General features: G+C 46.7%; 1 protein-coding gene across 1 annotated transcript in view; it reads right to left on the bottom strand.

Annotated features, from left to right (window-relative positions):
• The window catches only part of MEGF9 (multiple EGF like domains 9), a 70,051-nt gene extending 60,268 nt beyond the window's left edge, over positions 1–9,783 (bottom strand). The window contains exon 1 of the mRNA XM_033137732.1: positions 8,728–9,783. Within this exon, the coding sequence (XP_032993623.1) occupies positions 8,728–9,499 (772 nt within the window). The 5' untranslated portion in view covers positions 9,500–9,783. The remainder of the gene's footprint in view (positions 1–8,727) is intronic.
• Positions 9,784–20,653: the final 10,870 nt, after the last annotated feature.

The raw sequence follows: 20,653 nt of genomic DNA, 5'->3' as shown, positions 1-20,653 counted from the left end.
CTCCTCCCAGATGCCTTCACCTAGCCTCTTTTTTTTGCTATCATTTAAGTAACAGGTGATGTGTTTTCTCATTCTGTTAATGCTATCTGAAACCCTTTGTGGGTTTCAGTTGCCGTTTTGATGAAAGGCAGGTTATAAATCCCAGGAACAACCAAGATCAATGAAAGAAAATGCTTGTGCTGCTGAGATATCCTTACTGGTGGCAGCAGAGACAATTTTAAAGTGTAACAGGGAGCTTCCTGTCACATTACAAAGTTATTTCCTTAAATATGTTTCAAAATGCTTTTGCAATGGAAATCAGGTGGTGAAAAATATTGACATAAGTGCAGCTCACTGCAAGGTGTACATATATGCACACTTTTTTTTCATTCTCTATGTACATTCTCTGGGAACTACAAGGTTGGTCAAGTGGCTTACTGAACCATAATATCAAGTGTGAATGCACGTTGTTGTTGTTCAGTCGTTCAGTCGTGTCCGACTCTTCGTGACCCCATGGACCAGAGCACGCCAGGCACGCCTATCCTTCACTGCCTCTCGCAGTTTGGCCAAACTCATGTTAGCAGCTTCGAGAACACTGTCCAACCATCTCATCTTCTGTCGTCCCCTTCTCCTTGTGCCCTCCATCTTTGTGAATGCACAGATGTATGTTATATAAGACTGTGTGTGTGTGTGTGTGTGTGTGTGTGTGTGTAGAGCTGTTCCCATGTTACATTCAACAAGTATACTATCTGTATACATGAATCGTTAAGCTGCATACTGAAATACTTCTCCTGTAATGTTCAATGAGCGTAGGAAATGCTTGCACAGCTCAACTATTATGTACAGACTGTGCAAACACTTGTACAACTTGCACCTGTGTACAGTGTAACATGTGAACAAGCCTTGAAAGTTATTGCTTTGCATGGCAAAGGAATGCCTTTTGACCTAGGGCAACCTTCCACAATATGGTGCCTCTCCAGATTTTATCGGATTCCAACTCCCATCAGTCATGGCGTGTCCAAAAGTCAGGGATAATGGGAATAAAAATCATTTGGAGGGCATCAGGTTGGGGGAAGCTGGCTGAAGTTGTATGAGGAGCTGCCTTACGCCAAGTCATGACCACTGGTCCTTCTAGCAACATACTCTTCACCTCTGACAGGGTCTCAGGTCCTAACTTTGCTACCAGAGACCCTATTTACTCACCAGAGGGTTCTGGTGATCCACTTATTGCTCCAAAAGGAAATCCAGACACGTCCTAAGCTAAACCCTTCTTCTACAAGGCAGCTCTTCAGTCCGAGGCACTGATGCTTCCGGATACCACTTGCAGGAAACCAAAGGAGGGGAGAGGGTTCTTGTGCCTAAGTCCTGCTTGTGCATCTGGCTGGCCACTGTGAGAACGGGATGCTGGATTAGATGGGCCTTTGGCCTGATCCAGCAGGGCTCTTCTGATGTTCTTATTAGCTATGCCAGAGAGCACCTCCCAGCCCTTGGCCAATGGCATCCCCATGCCAGTATGATCCAGAAGACAGCTCCCCACCCACAATTCTGGACAAATCTAAAATTGAGATAAATTCCTGAAGGCCCACACTTGATCACTTGGTCCCTTGAGGCTTCAAAGTAAGCTGATATCCACATCGTTCTCCCCTTCTTGTGGAGAACTGCGATCTGGTTATGATCCTATACAGAACCTGTCATTTCCTAGGCTTCTGATGAAAAGTAAGATGTTCCTCTACCCATATGGCCTTATGTAATGCTCAGAGCAGGTAGAGAATATATCCCTTCAAATATTATACAGTATGTGTGTGGTATATATATATATATATATATATATATATATATATATATATATATATGGGAGCAGGTGGCGCTGTGGTCTAAACCACTGAGCCTCTTGGGCTTGCCGATTGGATGGTCAGCAGTTCGAATCTGCACGATGGGGTGAGCTCCCGTTGCTCTGTCCCAGTTTCTGTCAACATAGCAGTTCAAAAGCACACCAGTGCAAGTAGATAAATAGGTATCGCTGCAGTGGGAAGGTAAATGGCGTTTCCGTGCACTCAGGCGCTCGTCACGGTGTTCCATTGCGCCAGAAGCGGTTTAGTCATGCTGGCCACATGACCCGGAAAGCTGTCTGTGGGCAAACGCCATCTCCCTTGGCCTGAAAAACGAGATGAGCGCCGCAACCCCATAGTCGAATTAGACTGTCTTCCTTATCTTGGATGGCTTTAAAAGTCTGAGAAGCCGCAATGCTGGTACATTGAATTTGCTGTTGCACAAAATGCTTGAAATGCGTATCATTTCCATCTTGCATCACATATTGGGAAAAGCAGCTCCCGAGATCAAATGTTCCTTTTTGGCTGCCCAAACCCTCCGCCCTTTCACGTGTTTTTACCTCTATAAAACACCAGTAGTAGGCAGAGTCAGAGCCAATGGCAGGTGGTAAATTTTCAGCCATGCTCCTCCCCTGCTGGTTTCTAGGAAGCCAACACAGAGACTGAAGAGGAGGAAAAGAAAAGCAGAGCAAGATAGGTAACATATGAAACAGTCAAAATCTAATTTTAAAGAAAAATCTAAAAACGGTCACCCATAAATATGTAAATAGCAAATCCTGCTCACTCCACTGAAAAGATTAGCAGAGTCAAGAAGCTAACAAACATAACTGATTACCCTCCAAATTAAGAGCCAAAACCTGGGCAAACAAAAATATTCTTTGTGTGGTGCCCACCAATAGACAAAGATGCCAGGCATGCTTCTCTGGAGAGAGTATTATACAAACAGGGAGCCACCACTGAAAAGGCACCTTCTTGAGTCACCAACTTCTACCCCTACTCATAAACAGCACCCAGAGAAGGGCCTCAGCTATTGAACAGGGTGTCCTCATTGCTTCGCGTGGGGTTTTTAATTTTCACTTGGGAGCAGCCGACACTGCTGCAGCCTTGCCGGTGCTAAGGACATGTGGAGGCTATTTTTGGAACTGACTCACTGGCTCAGAATCCATCTGCAAAGGTGCCTTGGCAACCTAACCTTGGGTGCAGTAGTAATCCAGGAACACCTGGTGCTGTTGCAGCTTCGCTGAAGCTAAGCAGGTATGCACCTGGCCAGCCCCTGGAAAGGCAGACAATTTCCAAGGCCCGCATAAGAACAGGATTCAGATTTAATAAATGTACCTCTTCCTTTTTCCGCCACACTTAAACCTCTCAAACTTCTCAAGACAAGATTTGCAATTATTTGCTTTCCTTGGCCCAGCAGTCTCCATGAACATGAGCTGAGCCAGTATGGGGAAGAGGGGAAATCACTCAACAAATAGCTTGCGGACATGACTCAGTATCAGAGCACCTGCTGGGTTCCTTGAATTCAAGGGCAAATGGCTTGGCCGCAGCCAGTTACTAATTCCCATTCCCCTCTTTTACGCATACATTTAAGAGGCCACAGAGAACATAGGATCAGACTAAGGGTCTATCTGAGCCTTCACCAGCCTGAAGCCCTCCAGATGTTTTGGACTACAACTCCTATCAGCCAATGGGAATCGTCACCCAGAATATCTGGTGGCCACCAGGTCAGCAAAATCTGGTCCATCTATTCCATCATCCTATTACCATCAGTCACTAGCCAGCTGTCTCTGAGAAAGCCCACAAGCAGAACAGGAAGGGCACAGCCCTCGCTTGCTCTTACCCTCCAGCAGCTGGCACTTGGAGATAGACTGCCTTTAAATCTGGAGGCTTGGCTTTGCCATTTAAGAACCACCAGCACTTGATAGACACATCTTATGTAAAGTTGCCTAATCCCCTTGTAAAGACACCTAAACTAGGGTCTGCCCCCACATCTAGTGATAGCAAGCTCACAAAGTATTATTATTATTATTATTATTATTATTATTATTATTATTATTAATATACTGCCCTATACACGGAGGTCTCAGGGCGGTTCACAGAATAAAATCAAAATATAAAACCACAAAATACATAATCAAAATAAAAACAACCCAATAACCCCCCCCCAAAAAAAAATACACACCACATTTTAAAAGGGCATAGGATGTAAATCAAATTAACCAAACATGTGGTTAAAAATGAAGGTTTTTGCCTGGCGCCTAATGGTGCATAATGAAGGCTTATCAACTTGCTCAAGAATGGAAGATTTGAGACTGGGCGATAGTTGGCCAGGTCCAAATATGTTTTTTTAAAAAGAAGTGATTTAATAACCACCTCTTTCAGTGGGTCTAGGAAGGCTCTCTCACAGAGGGAAGCATTCACCACCCCGCAGAGCCCATCGTCCAGCCCTTCCCAGCTCGCTTTTATTAGCCTGGATGGGCAAGGATCAAGGAGACAGGTGGTCGGTTTCACTCGTCCAAGCAGCCTGTCCACATCCTTGGATACTTAAGTATTGTGGTCCTGAGCCATTTAAGGCTTTATAGGTCAAAACCAGCTGGTCCAAGGTCACACCAAGGGTGCTTCATGGCCAAATGGGGATTTCAACCCTGGTCTCACTCCCAGGTCCCTAATCTGACCTTCAAACCACCACACCACCTTGGCTCCCTGGGATTTGTGCAGCTGGAATGTATCTTGGGAGCTGTCAAAAGTGCCATGCAAATAGCCTCTCCATTGGTCTGCAGAACCTTCTGCTCCCCAGCACAGGGTGAGACAGTCAAGGTCCAAGGCTTTCTTTTCAGTGGGAATGGGAGATGCAGGATCTTCCCTCAACCCCATATGAACTACAGTGGTGCCCCGCTAGACGAATGCCTCGCTAGACGAAAAACTCGCTAGACGAAGGCATTCGTCTAGCGGAAGGCTGCCTCGCAAGACAAAAAAAAAAAATTTTGGCGCGAAAACCTCCGCGCTCCATTGCCGCTTCGCTAGACGAAAAATTCGCTCTACGAAAAAACTCGTAGAACGAATTTTTTTCGTCTAGCGGGGCACCACTGTAATAGGTATTGGAAGCATTTCATTTGGGGATGGGGAGATATTTTCAGCCTGAGGGCCACATTCCCTCTTGGGCAAACTTCCAGAGGCCACATGACAGCAGTGAGCAGGGCCAGAGGCAAAACGTGGGTGGAGCAATGGACATGACCCTTTCTTGTGTACAGTTAAGCCACATCCAGCCATGCACACGTCAGAGGGTCTTTTATTATGTCAAGCATTACTAATGAAAAGATGTGATACTGTTATCAATATCATAACAAAATCAGAGAATGGCAGAACATTTTTTCACACACACACACACACACACACAGAGAGAGAGAGAGAGAGAGAGAGAGAAATTATATAGTTCTCCAGCTGCTTCTGTTTCATACAACCCATTGTGCAAGTCCTTATAGCCTAAAACACAAACACATTTCTCTGGTTCTAGAATCCACTGAGGAAGCATTTCTAATATGTTGCTACAGAATTGGGCAGCTTGAATTAGAGCTGGCTCCTGGCAGAACAAGATTTTGGTTGCAACCCTTCACCCAATGACCTGGGAGCATCAAGTCCTTATAAACTCAGCACCGCTTGCTTCTGAGTAAGCACGTTCAGGATTGTGCCAGAGGCAGATTTAGGGCAGCGCAACCGGTTCCCCCACACTGGGCACTGAGTGAATTGAGCAGGACAGAAGGTGGGAAACAGAGGGTGCCAAATTTTGGCCTCTCAAAAGGTGCATTAGTCCATGTAGCTCAGGATTGCCTACAATCTCTGGCAGCAGCTTTCTAGGGTTCTGGGTGAGAAGCATTCCCAGTCCTACCTGCAAATGACAAAGGCTGGACCTGGGACCTTCTGCATGCCAAGCAGAAGCCCTACCCCTGAGCTTCAGCCCTTCCCCAACAAGGGAAGTTAGCATTGCTCCATTACTGCAGGGAAGGCAATGTATTTTTATAAGAACATAAACAGAGCCCTGCTGGATCAGTCCAAGGGTCCACCTAGTCCATTACTCTGTTCACACATAGGCCAACTCATGCAAGCAAAGCATGGGTGCAACAGCAACTCTCCCTACCTGTGACTCCCAGAAACTGGTATCAGAGGCACACTGCCACCGATAGTGGGGGTGTAAAATGTCACCATCATGATGACTGATGCACTTTTCCCCCAGTTACATGTCTCAGAAGAGGTGTTGCCTGCTGTATGACACACACAAAATTTGGGCAGCAGGCAGAATGAGGCACCCTGAATACTACCCAGAGCAGACCCATTGCAATTAATGGACCTAACTTAGTCATATTCATTAATGTCAGTGGGTGTACTCTGAGTAAAGCTTAATTGGCTATCACCCATTGGAAACTGTCTTATACAGAGCTAGACCCATGGTCCAACTCGCTCAGTACCGTCTACACGGACAGGCAGCAGCTGTCCAGGGTTTCAGGTGAGGGTCTCCCCCACTTCTATCTGGAGGTACCAGAGACTGAACCTGGAACCTTTCAAATGCAAAGCAGATGCACTACCACTCAGCAATGGCCACTCCCCTTAAAAATGTTGAATACCACCTATTACACGAACACTGTTTTGATTAACCAGGGCCAACTTTTAAGTCACTAAAATGGTTTTTAAGAGGTTGATCTAGCTGATTAAGGTTGACTAGGTTGCTGGAGCTCTAGTGGGTTTGTTAAATGTTTTAGTTTATTTAATGTTCAGGCCATCCTTATGTCTCAAGCTAACAATTCATTTAAAAACACCCCACAATATTTGCACTTGTGTTTATGAGTTGCACCTACCCCAGGCCATGGAATGCAACAGAACAGGGAGAACTGCTTTAAGTGCAACCTTTATACTAACCTGGTATCCTACAGATGTTTTGGGCGAGAGCTCCAGTAGTGGCTGGGTCTGATGGGGACTGCTCTCCAAAACATCTGGAGACCACCAGGCATTAGAAGTAGCCAGAATATGCCGCCAATGATGCAAATCCTCAAAATACAGACAAGGACAAAGGCCAACATCAAGCAAACACCATCAATGTATTACCCACAAAGAAGACATTTCTCTCCATGCCTCTTTTAACCACGTCTCATTTTACTCTCCTTTGCTTTCAACTGCTGCTACAACTGCTGCTGTCTTTGCCATTTTGAGCATCTTTTAAAAAAATCATTCCACAAAATGATCTCTTACCTGAGGAACTGGTCAAAAAACAACAACAACAACAAAACAGAATGCAACTTCCTCCCATAATAGGGGACCAACATTTATCCCTAGCTTAGGACAATGAGGAGCATGAGGAGGAGAAAGAGAGATTACACCCCCTCCCCAAAAAAAGTACCGGTACTGACAACCAATGGTATAATCAATAGTAAGAAACACATTGTAGTACATATTAATATGAGGTGACAACAATTTATTCCCTAGTCTCTACAACAATAGTCTCTACAACAATCAATAAATATTAATAACAGAGGACAGTGGTCTATCCCAAGCCTACTAGTAGAAAGATACATTGAACCCAAATTGTTGAAATGAAGTAATAATGACACATACCCAGTAAGTAATAATTGTAGCATTAATACAAATACTACTAGTATTAATATTAGAGGCATTAATACAAATACTACTAGTATTAATACTAGAGGCATTAATAATATGGTGCCAACTGTGATGGGATCACAAATGTTAAATCTTGACTGATTAGTTGGGTGCATGAGCCCCCCCCCCCTTCCTGAAATGTTAGTCCACACATAGGAATGTCTTTCGATAAAGGTCTTGGGGCCTTTGGAAGCAAATCAAGGCATCTCCCCTCCTTTGGTTGCCTCTATCCTGCCCTAGCCTTGAGGCTCAAGACAAGTAACGACACGATCTCTAAATGAGCATCCACAGAGCAGTCACAGACAACACGACATGGGCAGAACCCTGCTGGATCAGACCAAAGGCCTGCCTTAATCCAGCATCCTTCTTCCCCAGGAGGACAGGAGAGCAGGAGACCTCTGCTGGTGTCGTCTGGTATTCAGAGGCACCTTGCCTGCCTCTGACAGTGGAGGTAAAACATAGCCACCATAGTGAGTAGCCACTGAGGGAACAGCTGCAGCTCAGCAAGCCAGCACCTGCTTTACCTGCTCAGGTTGGTCCCCTGCCTGAAATCCTGGACAGCTGCTGCCATTCAGTACTGGCATTACAGAGCTAGATTGTCCAATGGCTTGACTCAATATAAGACATCTTATGAGGCTCCTGGGATCGCTTTACCCCTCCATGCCTTGTCCCCTCTTTGGAACCTGCCAGTGGGCCACATCACTACTTCATGTGGGAGCCAATTCAATGGTTTGACTGTTGAGAATAAGTCAATGTTTTTGTCTATACTGAATCTCCCAAAATTCATCTTCCTGTTGGGTTCTAGCATTATGAGAACATTTCCTCTCCAGCCACTTTCTCCACACCAGCAATAATCTACCCCCCCCCCACCTTGGCTTTCACCCTTAGTTAAAAACCAGCGCCAAACCTTGCAACCTTCCTACACAGCTGGGGCTCCCTAATGATTTCCTACTATTTTACTGCGCTCTGCAATATCAGACTAGGTGTCTTTGCCGAAGCTGGATAGGTAAGGTTACCTGGGAACCACATCTACATTGGACCCTTGGACTTCCAAGATAAAACTGACTTATGAATTAACTTAAATAAATATGGCACTGGCTGTGTTCAAGGAGGTACTACTCAGAATAGACCCATGGGCATGGACTGGCCTAAGTTAGTCGTGCGCATTCATCCCGACGAGTCTCTTCTGAGTGTAAGTTCTCCGCATACAAAACGCCTTTGTTTTTTAGCATGTGCATGTGTCACCCGCAAACGACCTACGTCCACTCACCTATCCCACTATGGGCCACCAGATCTTCTTTCTCTTCCTCCTCGGAAGGCGACGAAGACTCGGCGGTGGGGACGCTGCTGGACCAGACGCTGAGGGTCGGTTCTTGGGGAGCCGCGGACGCCGAGGCTGGAGAAGGAGCCGGCGGAACCAGCGAGGACGCCGCGCCTACTGCCGAGGCGGCGTTGCCGGGGCTGGGCGCCTCGGAGCCGGGCCCCTCGGAGCCTGAAGGGCTGCCTCCTTGTGCTCCCGCAGTAGCAGCAGGCTTGGTTGGGGGGTCATCGGGGGGCGCCAAGGTGGGCTGGATCCCAGTTACGTTGCCTGCTTCTGCCGCCGCCGCCCAGGAACCAAGATCGTTCCCTTCTTCTTCCTCCTCCTCCTCCTCGCCCCCGTTTTGCTGCGGGGTGGTGGGCGAGGGCGAAAGAGGAGGCGGCGGGGGAAGGAGAAGAGAGGATCGGGGAAGAGGAGTAGGAGCCGGCGAAGGTGAGAGGCGCAGAGGCGACGTTTCGGCTCCCGCACCGGAGCGCACCTCTCCCCCAGGCGATGCCGCTGCTATGGACCCTCCGTCGGAGCCGGAGCCGCCGCCGCCTCCTCCTCCTCCTCCTGCGGCTGCTGCTGGCCCGGCGGTGGCGCTCCGCGGCCCCGAGTCAAGGGCCAGCGCGCACGTGAAGCAGAGGGGCAGGAGCAGCAGCAGCAGCTGGGAGAGCCGGCCGAGGTCGCAGTGGCGGCGCGGCGAGGTCCTCATGATGATGTTGCCGCGCAGGGTCTCCCGCATCCCTCCATCCGCCTGGCCAGCTAGCCATTCACTCGCCCACTCATTCAGCCGCGCCGGGAGCCGCTTGCCCGCGCGGCGGTGACCGCCGGTGACAACGGTGATCGGGGGATTGGGGGGAGGGGGGGTCAGCCAGCCATTGACAACCAACAACCCCCCCGCAGAGACTCTCGCTTCCCAGGAGGCGGCGCCTGCGGCTGCCGGGTGTCTCTTTGCGCTCCTACGCCCGGACTGGCGGTGGCACAGAACCGGCTTGCAGAGAGCACCATGGCATTGTCCCCCCCCCACCTCCTCCTCCTCCTTTCCGCGTTGTCAAGCAGCCGAGTTCCTTCTCCTTCTACCCTCCCTCCCTTTTTTGTATATATATTTTTGTCCCCCACTACCCCTTGCTTTTTCTCCCGCGGCAGGATCCACTCCTTCTCCCTCCTCCTCCTCCTCCTCCTCCTTTCACATCAGCAGCAACCGCACAAAGTGGAAAGAGAGAGGCGGGGGTGGGGGGGAGAGAGAGAGAGAGAGAGAGAGAGAGAGAGAGAGAGAGAGAGAGAGAGAGAGAGAAACAGGCGTGCGCGGGATCCAATGAGAAGCCACCAGGGGCACGTGACCATGGCGACTCTCCGAGTCTTTGTGCATCGCCCAGCCAATCGGGGGAATGCTCGGGTGCGCAAGCTCTTCTCTCTCCACCCTCCGCGCCTCTCTCGCTCTATGTATATTCTCCAACATGCTTATGTAGAGGTGGCGGAGTTGCCTGCATTGTGCGTCCAGAGTGACAAGTAAAGGGGGAACCTGCAGTAGCAGCAGCAGCAGCAGCAGCAAACAAAGGATTAAGCCTTAGAGCTACTTACCTCAAACCCACCTCCATCCTCGCTCATTGTTGCATTAAGCACTTTAAAGGGTGGTGATGTGGGGAGGAGAGATTCTGGGGTGAGGAGAAGCGGGAATCCAGCCCCAGTTGAAAGGCGGCAAGCAAGCGTCCTGGCATAAAGAATTCTCAGAGCAGGCCTGCTGGAATTACTTTAAACGTGTTTATTTTGGGCAGAGCTCAGCCAGATAAAACCAGTATGTATGGAGAGCTGTTGCCCTGTCTCAGAATATTTAATAATGCGAGTGTTCATTATATTAAATTACACCTGCACATGGCCTAACCAAATCCTCTGAGCAGGAGGACTAGGGTGGGAGGCAACCAAATACTTCCTATGTTGTGAAGGCAAGCATCCGATGATCCATCAAGCTTTGATTCCTGCCAACCTGCCCATTGTGGAGAAGGCACCCACTTAGCGATCCTCTTGCTGAAGAATTGTGCATGCACACGAAAGCTCATACCAAGAACAAACTTAGTTGGTCTCTAAGGTGCTACTGGAAGGGATTTTTTATTTTATTTTGTTTTGACTATGGCAGACCAACACGACTACCTACCTGTAACTATTGCTTTTTGTTGGCCTTTGAAGTGCAGAGTTGCAATGTTAGGGGACAGATAGCCATTCTAATGGTAAATCTGTCTTCTTTAAATAATGTGGAGGTTCAGCAGGTGTAAGCATCTGCAAAGAGGGTCTCGGGTGCAGATTTAGGTATGTGCCAATACATTCATTAAATAATTGATGGTGGTGTGAGAAGAATTTAAGAATTTACTGGCCAGCTGGCCAGTGAACATTGCCAGTGTGCCCCAAAGTATTCAGAGTGCTCCTACCAAATGGACATCAAATGCAGAACAGTGACTCATTCAGGAACACACAGGGCAGGCTCCTCAGAGCCAGAGAAAGGAAAGACCAATCATAAGGGTTGTGTAAAGATCCTATTTTATATAAGACAGGGGTCACTTAATGGGGGGGGCATGGGAAGCAGATCCGCTGACCAAGCCACACAATAGTGGCAAGGCAGAGTCACCCTCCTGGTATTGGAGACACTGTTGCTTACCTGGCAGGGATGGGATGGCATAGAGAATGGGGCTGCAATGCTGGATTCGTGGGAGCAACCCTTCTAGGGAAGCCGGGCTGTCCTTGGCCTTGCATCCACACCACCATATTCAGAGAAACAACAGCTGTGTCAGGACAGCTTCCACACGTGTCATTCCTGGAGACACTACTGTGTCTATTGTCCTGCCAGGTCACTGCAGCCAGGTTGGGCAGTGGAGGACTTTGGGCTTTAAAATTTCAGCGGCATCCTGTGCAATGCCAAAATTCATCGCCCCTCCTCTGCATCTCACCTTCAGGTGTTCAGCATTGTTGTGGCACCTCCTGCGGTGCCCTCTTAGCTCATCCAGTGCAAGCGAACCAGTCACACTCCCCTAAATCCACCTCTGGAGGTGGGGGCACCTGCTTTGTCCCTTTCCCATTGGAAGAGAGGGTTTTGAGTAGGGCATATCCACGCAGGGTCCCAGTTCTCACCTCGCCATATGTAGAGTGATGGAACTTTGCATCCACATACTGGATGGATAATAATTTGTTGGGGTATTTTAAGTTTGGTTATGTTCAGTGGTACAACTAGGGCAAGCAGGTACCCATTTTAATTTGGCTTACCTAATGACCCATAAGGGACGTGGGTGGCACTGTGGGTTAAACCACAGAGCCTAGGGCTTGCCGATCAGAAGGTCAGCGGTTTGAATCCCCACAACGGGGTGAGCTCCCATTGCTCGGTCCCAGCTCCTGCCAACCTAGCAGTTCAAAAGCACGTCAAAGTGCAAGTAGATAAATAGGTACCGCTCCGGCGGGAAGGTAAACGGCGTTTCCATGCGCAGCTCTGGTTCGACAGAAGCGGCTTAGTCATGCTGGCCACATGACCCAGAAGCTGTACGCCGGCTCCCTCAACCAGTAAAGCAAGATGAGCACTGCAACCCCAGAGTCGGACACGACTGGACCTAATGGTCAAGGGTCCCTTTACCTTTACCTTTTAATGACCCATTAGATTACTAGATTCATAGACTTGTAGAATTGGAATCTTTCACCCAACATGGGGCTTGAACCCACAACCCTGAGAGTTAAGTTGGATATACACTGATTTTTAAAAAGCAAAAAAAAAAAAAACCACTATAAAAGCTCTCAATGCAAAATCACATTGGCAATGGATCACTGCTCTGCAGCACTGTCTGTTGTCACATAGCTCAGTTATAACGATATAATTGATGAGTGTGGCTAAGTCCTAAGTGTCTCATGCTTTACTGACAGAGCTATCCCAAGTGAGATGTGCTCAAGATATTGATTGTTGATGTTGATAGAAGGTTAAAGTTTACTAGCTGGGTGGCTGGCTGACCAGTGAACATTGTCAGTGTTCACAAAGGTGTTCAGAAAATTCCTACCAACATGAGGAAATCCAGAGCAAAGAGAGTCTGGTCAGAGAGAGGGAAGATGTTCCAGTAGTTAGAATCATAGAATCATAGAGTTGGAAGAGACCACAAGGGCCATCCAGTCGAACCCCCTGCCAAAGCAGGAAACACCATCAAAGCATTCCTTACAGATGGCTGTCAAGCCTCTGCTTAAAGACCTCCAAAGAAGGAGACTCCACCACACTCCTTGGCAGCAAATTCCACTGTCAAACAGCTCTCACTGTCAGGAAGTTCTTCCTAATGTTTAGGTGGAATCTTCTTTCTTGATATGGGAACTCTGGTAAAAGAAGAAAAAGATAAAGAGGTAATTCCTGCAGGATGCTAGTAGTCACACTTTTGGGCAGAGAAGGTATCTGAAACAGAACCAGGGAGGGAGTGGGAAGATGCAGTAATTACTTGGACCAATTATCAAGTATTATGGGGTGTGTGATGCCAGCAATGTGTTATTATTCACTCTAATTCTGCAAGGGAGTGTGAGCAGAGGCTTGTGCCTGCCCAAGAAGCCTTCAGACTGTGTTGCTTGAGGAAGAAGCAGAGAAGGAATGCCTAGGTGAAGAAACGTTCTCTGGGGAGGGCCATAGCTGAGTGGCAGAGCAACAGCTTTGCGTGCAGAGGGTCTCAGGTTCGATCCCCACCAACATCCTGGCACAGAATCCTGTCTGAAATCCAGGAAAGGCACTGCCAGTTAGTATGGACATTATTGCAATAGCCGGGCCAATGGTCTGGCTCTATATAGGAGTGCTTCCTATCTTTGTCTACTTCTGCTTGCTTTGCAAACATTTAAGCTCCAGTTGTGTTATCGCTTTAATCAGCACTGCTATGATGATTGTGCCATCACCAATTACTGCTACTGTTGAAGGGTCCTTTTGCGTGCATGTAAACTCTAACTCAATTCTTGCAGGCTGTACATTTTGCATTCCATTGCCATTTCACTCTAACCTACATTAACCTCCCCATCTGCATTACATCCATGGCTACAGGTGACAACTGAAGACCACACTCCAGGTACCCGATGAATGGAGCACGTTACCAGTGGTGGAGCAAGCCAACTGGTGCCTGGGGTGGCGCGTGTGCCCTGAGTCCAGGGGCGGGGCCAGCTACCCGCCAGGGTGGGGCCAGCCAGGGCAGGACACTCCACGGGGCCTCTGAGAAATCTGCCTGCCTCCTCCCACTCAGCTGCCCTATAGCTGGGGGGAGGCAGCGGGCAGACCGTTTGGGGCAGCTCGGAGCCTGCAGGCACCCAATGCACTGCATCACTCCCAGGAGAGACGCATGGCTCAGGTGCGCTGCAGGCCCTGCAGTGAGTGCAGCCCGGCATTTTGCAACCCCCTCAGTGGTGACACCCGGGGTAGACCTCACCCCCCCTTCCTCCGCCCCTGCATGTTACAAAGGCTTATGCCATGTTAATGCTTAGTATAAGATGCTTTATACTGAGTCAGACCATTGGTCCATCTAGCTGAGGATTGTCGACACTGACTGGCAGCAGCTCTCTAGGGTTTCAGGCAAAGCCCTCCTCCAGTCCTGCTTGGAGATGCCACTGGAGAATGAACCTGGCCCTTCTGCATGCGAAGCAGATGCTCTACCCCTGAGCCACATCCCTCCCACAGACCGCACTGCTGTTTTTGTGGAAAGGACTAACATGGCTGCCCCTCTGGGGAGTGTGTGCTGCTGCATTAGCGTTATTCTTGAGGAATGAAGGCTGAAGATGCTGATGAAATTATCCCTGTTTAAATGGTGCCATTCTCCTCTTCAGAATCCTGGATTCAGTGGAGAGCCTTCTGCAGTGTTTAAGCACAGCATGTTGACTCACTTTAAATTCTTATTTGTTCAAAGGCTCTTCTTTGGCTATTGAGACTGAACACTTTTTTGGGGTGCTATTACTGTTTTCAAGTGATGCATTGGTTATGAGTTGTATTACAATGCCTATGAACACCAGCTGGTGGGAGATAGTTCTGTACTGTTGCACTCAGGTCCTTCTGATGTGAAGAGAAGATGCTGGACTAGATTGACCTAAACCAGCAGGGCTATTTTTATATGGCTCTAGGACTTTGCTCTTGTTGTTGTAAGGACAAGACAGATTAACTAAACACGAGGAAGAACTTTCTGACAGTAAGAGCTGGAACAGACTCCTTCAGGAGGTTGTGGACTCTCCTTCCTTGGAGGTTTTTAAGCAGAGGTTGGATGGCCATCTGTCATGGGTGCCTCAGTTTAGATTCCTACATTGCAGGGGGTTGGACTGGATGACCCTTGGTATCCCTTCCATCTCTACAACTATAGAATTATTTCTATGAAATAAAGAGCACCATCATTATTATATCTTAGTCATTGTGGACAAGTAGCTGCCCTGCGGGGGATCAAAGGGCCTTAGTACAACAAGTCCACTTTATAAAACAAAACAGAAAACCAGCAACTTTTGGCAGTTAGGAAAGTTACAGGGAAATGCACTAAAAAGTGTTGTGTGAACAAATGATTAGCAGGATGACATATAACCTCCCCACAAACAAATCAGAGCAAAAGTTCAATAAACAGCAGGGCATAAATTTTGCTTAAGCTTTATGTTAGCGAATCAGGTTGATTGTTCAATAAGCAGGCCCATCTGGAGGAACTCTTCAGATAAGGATTTTTAAAAGGGGGGGGGAAGCATGAGAATTTCAGAAATAGACTAGAAAGAGAAGTTGCTGAATTGCAACTTATTACCAAACTTAAAACCATGGAGAGACCTGGTCTGAATAGAGACATTGGATTCTTGTCTCATTATACATGACAAAGCTATTTTTAGCCATCTCACCCATTGCTTTTTCCTGTAAGACCAATTGCAGTTGTTATCAGTCGTCAACAGGTTTACCTCACCTATCAGCCAACCACCCATTCCCACCACCCTTCTGAGTAATACCCCTCCCCACCCTCTCACTATATATAAGGGTCTGGTGACTTCCGTTTCAGTGTATCTGAAGAAGTGTGCATGCACACGAAAGCTCATACCAAGAACAAACTTAGTTTGTCTCTAAGGTGCTACTGGATGGATTTTTTTTATTTTGTACCCACAACTTTGTCACTGTTGAGGAAAACAGCCCCGGGGCATGTGGACCATGGTCAGGATTCCAGGGTGTGCCTGGGTGATTTTGCTGCTGCTTAGATATGCAAAACCTGGACCCGTTTCAAGGGAGAGAGGTGCGCCCTCGACAACTTGCAAGGGCAAGCCTTCTGAAGAAAAGGTGAGGCGTGGTCAGCTGCAGTTATGCAAAAAGTTTTGCCGGCCTCGCAGGGACTTCTCCTGGCAGACGACAAGATACCCGCCCCAAGGATCTTGTCGAAGAGCAGGCTGGGATGTGACCTTGAACTCTGATCACACCTCTTGCTCACCTGTATGGAAGATAGCGAGTGGTGTGTGTGAGAGAGAGTAGGAGGTGTACAAAGGGGGAGGATATATTTGTTGCTCTGCCTGCTTTTGCCTCTAGCCCCACCCACCTCTGGAATGCAGCCTCTAGAAGGTTGTCCAGAATGGAATGTGACTCTTGGGTCAAGGAAGTTTCCCACCCCCCCACCCCAGATGTAAATAAATACATGTGCAACAATGTGGGGCGAAAGAGCAGTCAAGTGGCGTTCTGAATGACACTTCCAGCCCACACCCTGCTGTCAAATAGCTGTCTACCTGTTCACGCAGCTCAAAGGGAACACAAAAATGAGCAGCACTCTGCCCATATATTGCTGTCTGACCCTGCCAACGGTGACCATTTGGACCATTATCTAACCTGGATTTCCAGCAGCCTGTTTTATTTATATTTTCAAGAAAGAAGATTTTCTAGAACCAAAAGCTGGGCTGATCCAATACACTCTCCTACCTACATGTAGGTAGCCGTGTTGGTCTGCCATAGTCAAAACAAAATAAAAAATAAAAAAAATTCCTTCCAGTAGCACCTTAGAGACCAACTAAGTTTGTTCTTGGTATGCACACAAAAGCTCATACCAAGAACAAACTTAGTTGGTCGCTAAGGTGCTACTGGAAGGATTTTTTTTTTGACTCTCCTACCTGTAAGGTGGAGAAGCAAATGGCACTCACCAAACCCCAAAGTCAAGGTACATAGCACTCAAGTCCAGAGTCTAGTCATTCTGGCACCTGAGACAGAAAATCTCACAAGCAATTAATACCCTGTCCAGTTTGGCCTTTTCATAAGATGTGCTGTCCCCTTTTAGAGTTTTGTGTTTGCATCCCTGCTGTGCAGTCAGATGGAGATTTGAGGAACTAATAGGCTGACATTACTTCCCTAAAACATCAGACTTTTCATTATAAGGAAAGTGATTGGGGAATGCCCTCGAAAGTGTAGAATGACCCTTGCTCTGATGCAATGTCACCTGTCTGAACAAGGATAGCCTAACTCCTGTTGTCCAAGCTCTAGTAACCTCTAGGGCATGGGTCAGCAAACTAAGGTCCGGGGGCTGGATCCGGCCCAATTGCCTTCTGGATCCAATGCACGGACGGTCCAGGAATCGCCGGATGGGTTGGCATGGGGATTCTGATCGTTCGGCTTACAATCAGTTTCCAGGCCCAATTCAAAGTGCAGGTTTTGACCTAAAAAGCCTTATGCAGTTCAGGACCCCAATATTTAAAGGGCAGCTTCTCTCCATGTGAATGAACCTGGACTCTGCATTCATCACCTGGGGTCTTTTTCCATGTTTCCCCCTCCACAAGTGAGGTGTGTAGAGTGATGAGAACAGGCCTTCTTTGTGGTGGCTCCTCATTTATGAAATGCTCTCCCAAGGGAGGCACAACTGGCACGGCCACTGTCTATGTCTTATCCTTGGTGGACATTAATTTTCTGCTTGTCTTTCGGCGACGTGGTGTTCAGCTGGATCTGCTCTTTTCTGTATAATACTGGTGTTTTGTTTTTAATGTTTCCGTTTTGTATGTCACTTTGAGTTCACTTTTCCGAAAAGCAAATGATAAATATAATTAATTAACTAACTAAATATATGTATAATAACCTGAATATAGCTTATGTTATCTATTATCCCTGCAAACAACAAATCAGAACGAATGTTCCATAAGCAGGTTGTCTGGAAGAGCCCCTTGGCCAAGTATAGGCGGAACTGTACACTAAACTCCTGTTTAGCATAGGAATTAAATGATTGATCCTTGCTTCTGATGGCAGCAATACCATTTTAAGAAGAACACCCAAATTAAACAGGGTACCAGAGAGAGCCTGGCCCCTTTATCTGCAATGTGGGTCCATTAGCTACTGCTTCTGGGAGTCTACCTGGGGAAGATATGATTTAGCTAAAGTTGCAGGGATGCAATGGTGAAGGTGGCCATGTAACAGGGGTGGGGGCCTCCAAGACTGTCTGTCCCTTGGGGCTTCCCCCAAATCACACACTTTACATGAGTAAAAACAACAACAACAACAACAACAACAACAACAACAACAACAAATTCCTTCCAGTAGCACCTTAGAGACCGACTAAGTTTGTTTTTGGTATGAGCTTTCGTGTGCATGCACACTTCTTCAGAGTAGAATGAGTATAATGTGTCCTTTTATTTAAAATGCATCTCTGGGTTATTTGTGGGACCTGCCTGGTGTTTTTACATGAGTAGAATGTGTCCTTTTATTTAAAATGTATCCCTAGGTTATTTGTGGGGCATAGGAATTCGTTCATTCCCCCCCCCCAATATAGTCCCCCCCCACAAGGTCTGAGGGACAGTGGACCGGCCCACGGCTGAGAAAGGTTGCTGACTCCTGCCCTACACTGTGCAAGTTCTGCAATGAAGGACAGAACTGAAACCTTATTGACAGATCACCCCCAGCATAAGAGATCCCACCACGTCCCACATCCCACATCCCACTCCGCTTGCCACTTTCCCCCTACCTTTTCCTCCATAATTTGAGCACAGGGATTGTCCACCACACACAAATTATATTATGGCATGGATTGGCTCATGCTGTTTCATGTTTGAAACATCACTGTGCAAATCTCTGGGCATAATACCAAGGTAGTTTCCTGCAAAGGCGAAGTACAGGGTCGCCCTTCTGTACCAGAGCAGAAAGTTTCCACTGCTGCTGCTGCTGCAATCTCCAAATGTTCCAAAATATGTTTGAATGAAAGAATCAAGTGTGATACACTGGGTCTCTTTACAGTTTTGTAGAAGCTGTGGCTAGCGAGACCTAAATAGAGAGTTCTGTGGTAAACAGTTACTATCACTACAAGGAGAAGAGAAACCCAAAGAAAGCGGAAATGTGAGGCAGAACTGAGTCTCCCCAGCTCCACTACTGACTATCACTTAAGAGTCCAGCGAAATGCTTTAGAGTAATTCCTCTGGGTCAGGAGGATATAATTAAGACTGCACAAACAGGATTATTCAAGTGAGGGGACCGCTCCGGAAGTGTATTTATAATTTGGTGTTCAAACAAGTCTCTGTTTTTCTCCTGGAGTCAAGCTCAGCAAAAAGATGTTCATGCACAATACTGATTGGCTAAAGAAAGTGATGTCAAGAGTGAAGCTCAGCCAAAGGTTACTGTGCAGAGTGCCGATTGGCTAGAAAACTGGTTGGGAACTATAGTTTGCCAAGGGTGTGAGAGTCACTAGGGGACTCTTTACAAATAAACAATTCCCACAGTTTCCTTTCCATATGTTACCAGTGTCTTTGAAATCAGGATGAATAAGTAAGCAGAGTTGGAAGCAACTCTGAACTGAAGAAAGTCATTTTTCTTTCCTGAACCCTCCTGGTGTTCAGCTTGGTTGGATGGTTGGTTCTGGTAATATATGGGAGAAGGACAAAAACATACCTCTGCCTGATTTCCCAAAACCATCCATTAAAAAAAAAAATTAACGCATTTTTCAGTTTAGTTTGCTATACATACATTATCATCTGATCTTAATACTACTTAGACTTCCCAACCTATCCCTCATTGACTTCCTAAGACATTTTCTTTGATTAGCTACAACTCCTTAATTTTTCCATCCCTAAGATTCATTTGTTTGTTTTATTCTGCTGATCACAAGTTTATTCCCACTTGAAAGTTTGCCTTCATACCATCTCTTTCTAAATATTCTCGAAAGGAATCCCACCCACTTTTTATTTTTTTGCTGTCAAGTGAGAAGTGTGTCATTTTTTAAAAACTTAATAAAGTTTATTATATATATATATAATTTTTTTATTTTATTTTCATCCTGGTTTCTGATTTTTGCCATCATACTCATTAGTTCCACAAATTCTATTAATTTGTGTAACCATTGTTCCTTTGTTGGAGTACCGGTAATCTTTTCTTTCCAGTTCTTTGCATAGACTATTCTTGCAGCTACTGTTGCATATAGGAATAAGCTTTTTTACTTCCTTTGGAATTTCCTCCCCTACTATTCCTAGCAAGAATTCTTCTGGTTTTTTCGGAAATGTGAGCTTGGAACATTTTTTTAAAAATTCATCATATACCATCTCCCAACTTTTTTTTTTTTTTTTGCATACTTACAGGGCCAACACATATGTATTAAGGTGCCTTCTGTCTCTGAGCATTTCCAGCACGGATTGGAACCTCTCTTGAACATTTTAACCAATTTACTGGGCATCAGACACCATCTGTATATCGTTTTTGAATGTTCTCTTTGATTGTATAACAAGCTGGGGGGAAAATATTTTTCCCAAGCCGAAAATTCAATATTATGACCAGTATCTGACACCCCCGTGTATCATTGCAACCTCCACTAATTCATCTTTCATTTCCCATTCTGAGAGGATTATATATATATTTGATGCTTTTTTTTTTTTTGCTATTTCCTTTTTTTTCAAATTCCAATCCACCTTCCATAAATCCTTTCTTTATCCTTTCTCAAAAAACTCATTTACTTGCAGA

This window comes from Lacerta agilis, chromosome Z, assembly GCF_009819535.1.
Source record: "Lacerta agilis isolate rLacAgi1 chromosome Z, rLacAgi1.pri, whole genome shotgun sequence".
Taxonomy (NCBI): Eukaryota; Metazoa; Chordata; class Lepidosauria; order Squamata; family Lacertidae; genus Lacerta; species Lacerta agilis.
This window is presented reverse-complemented; position numbering and strand designations above follow the sequence as displayed.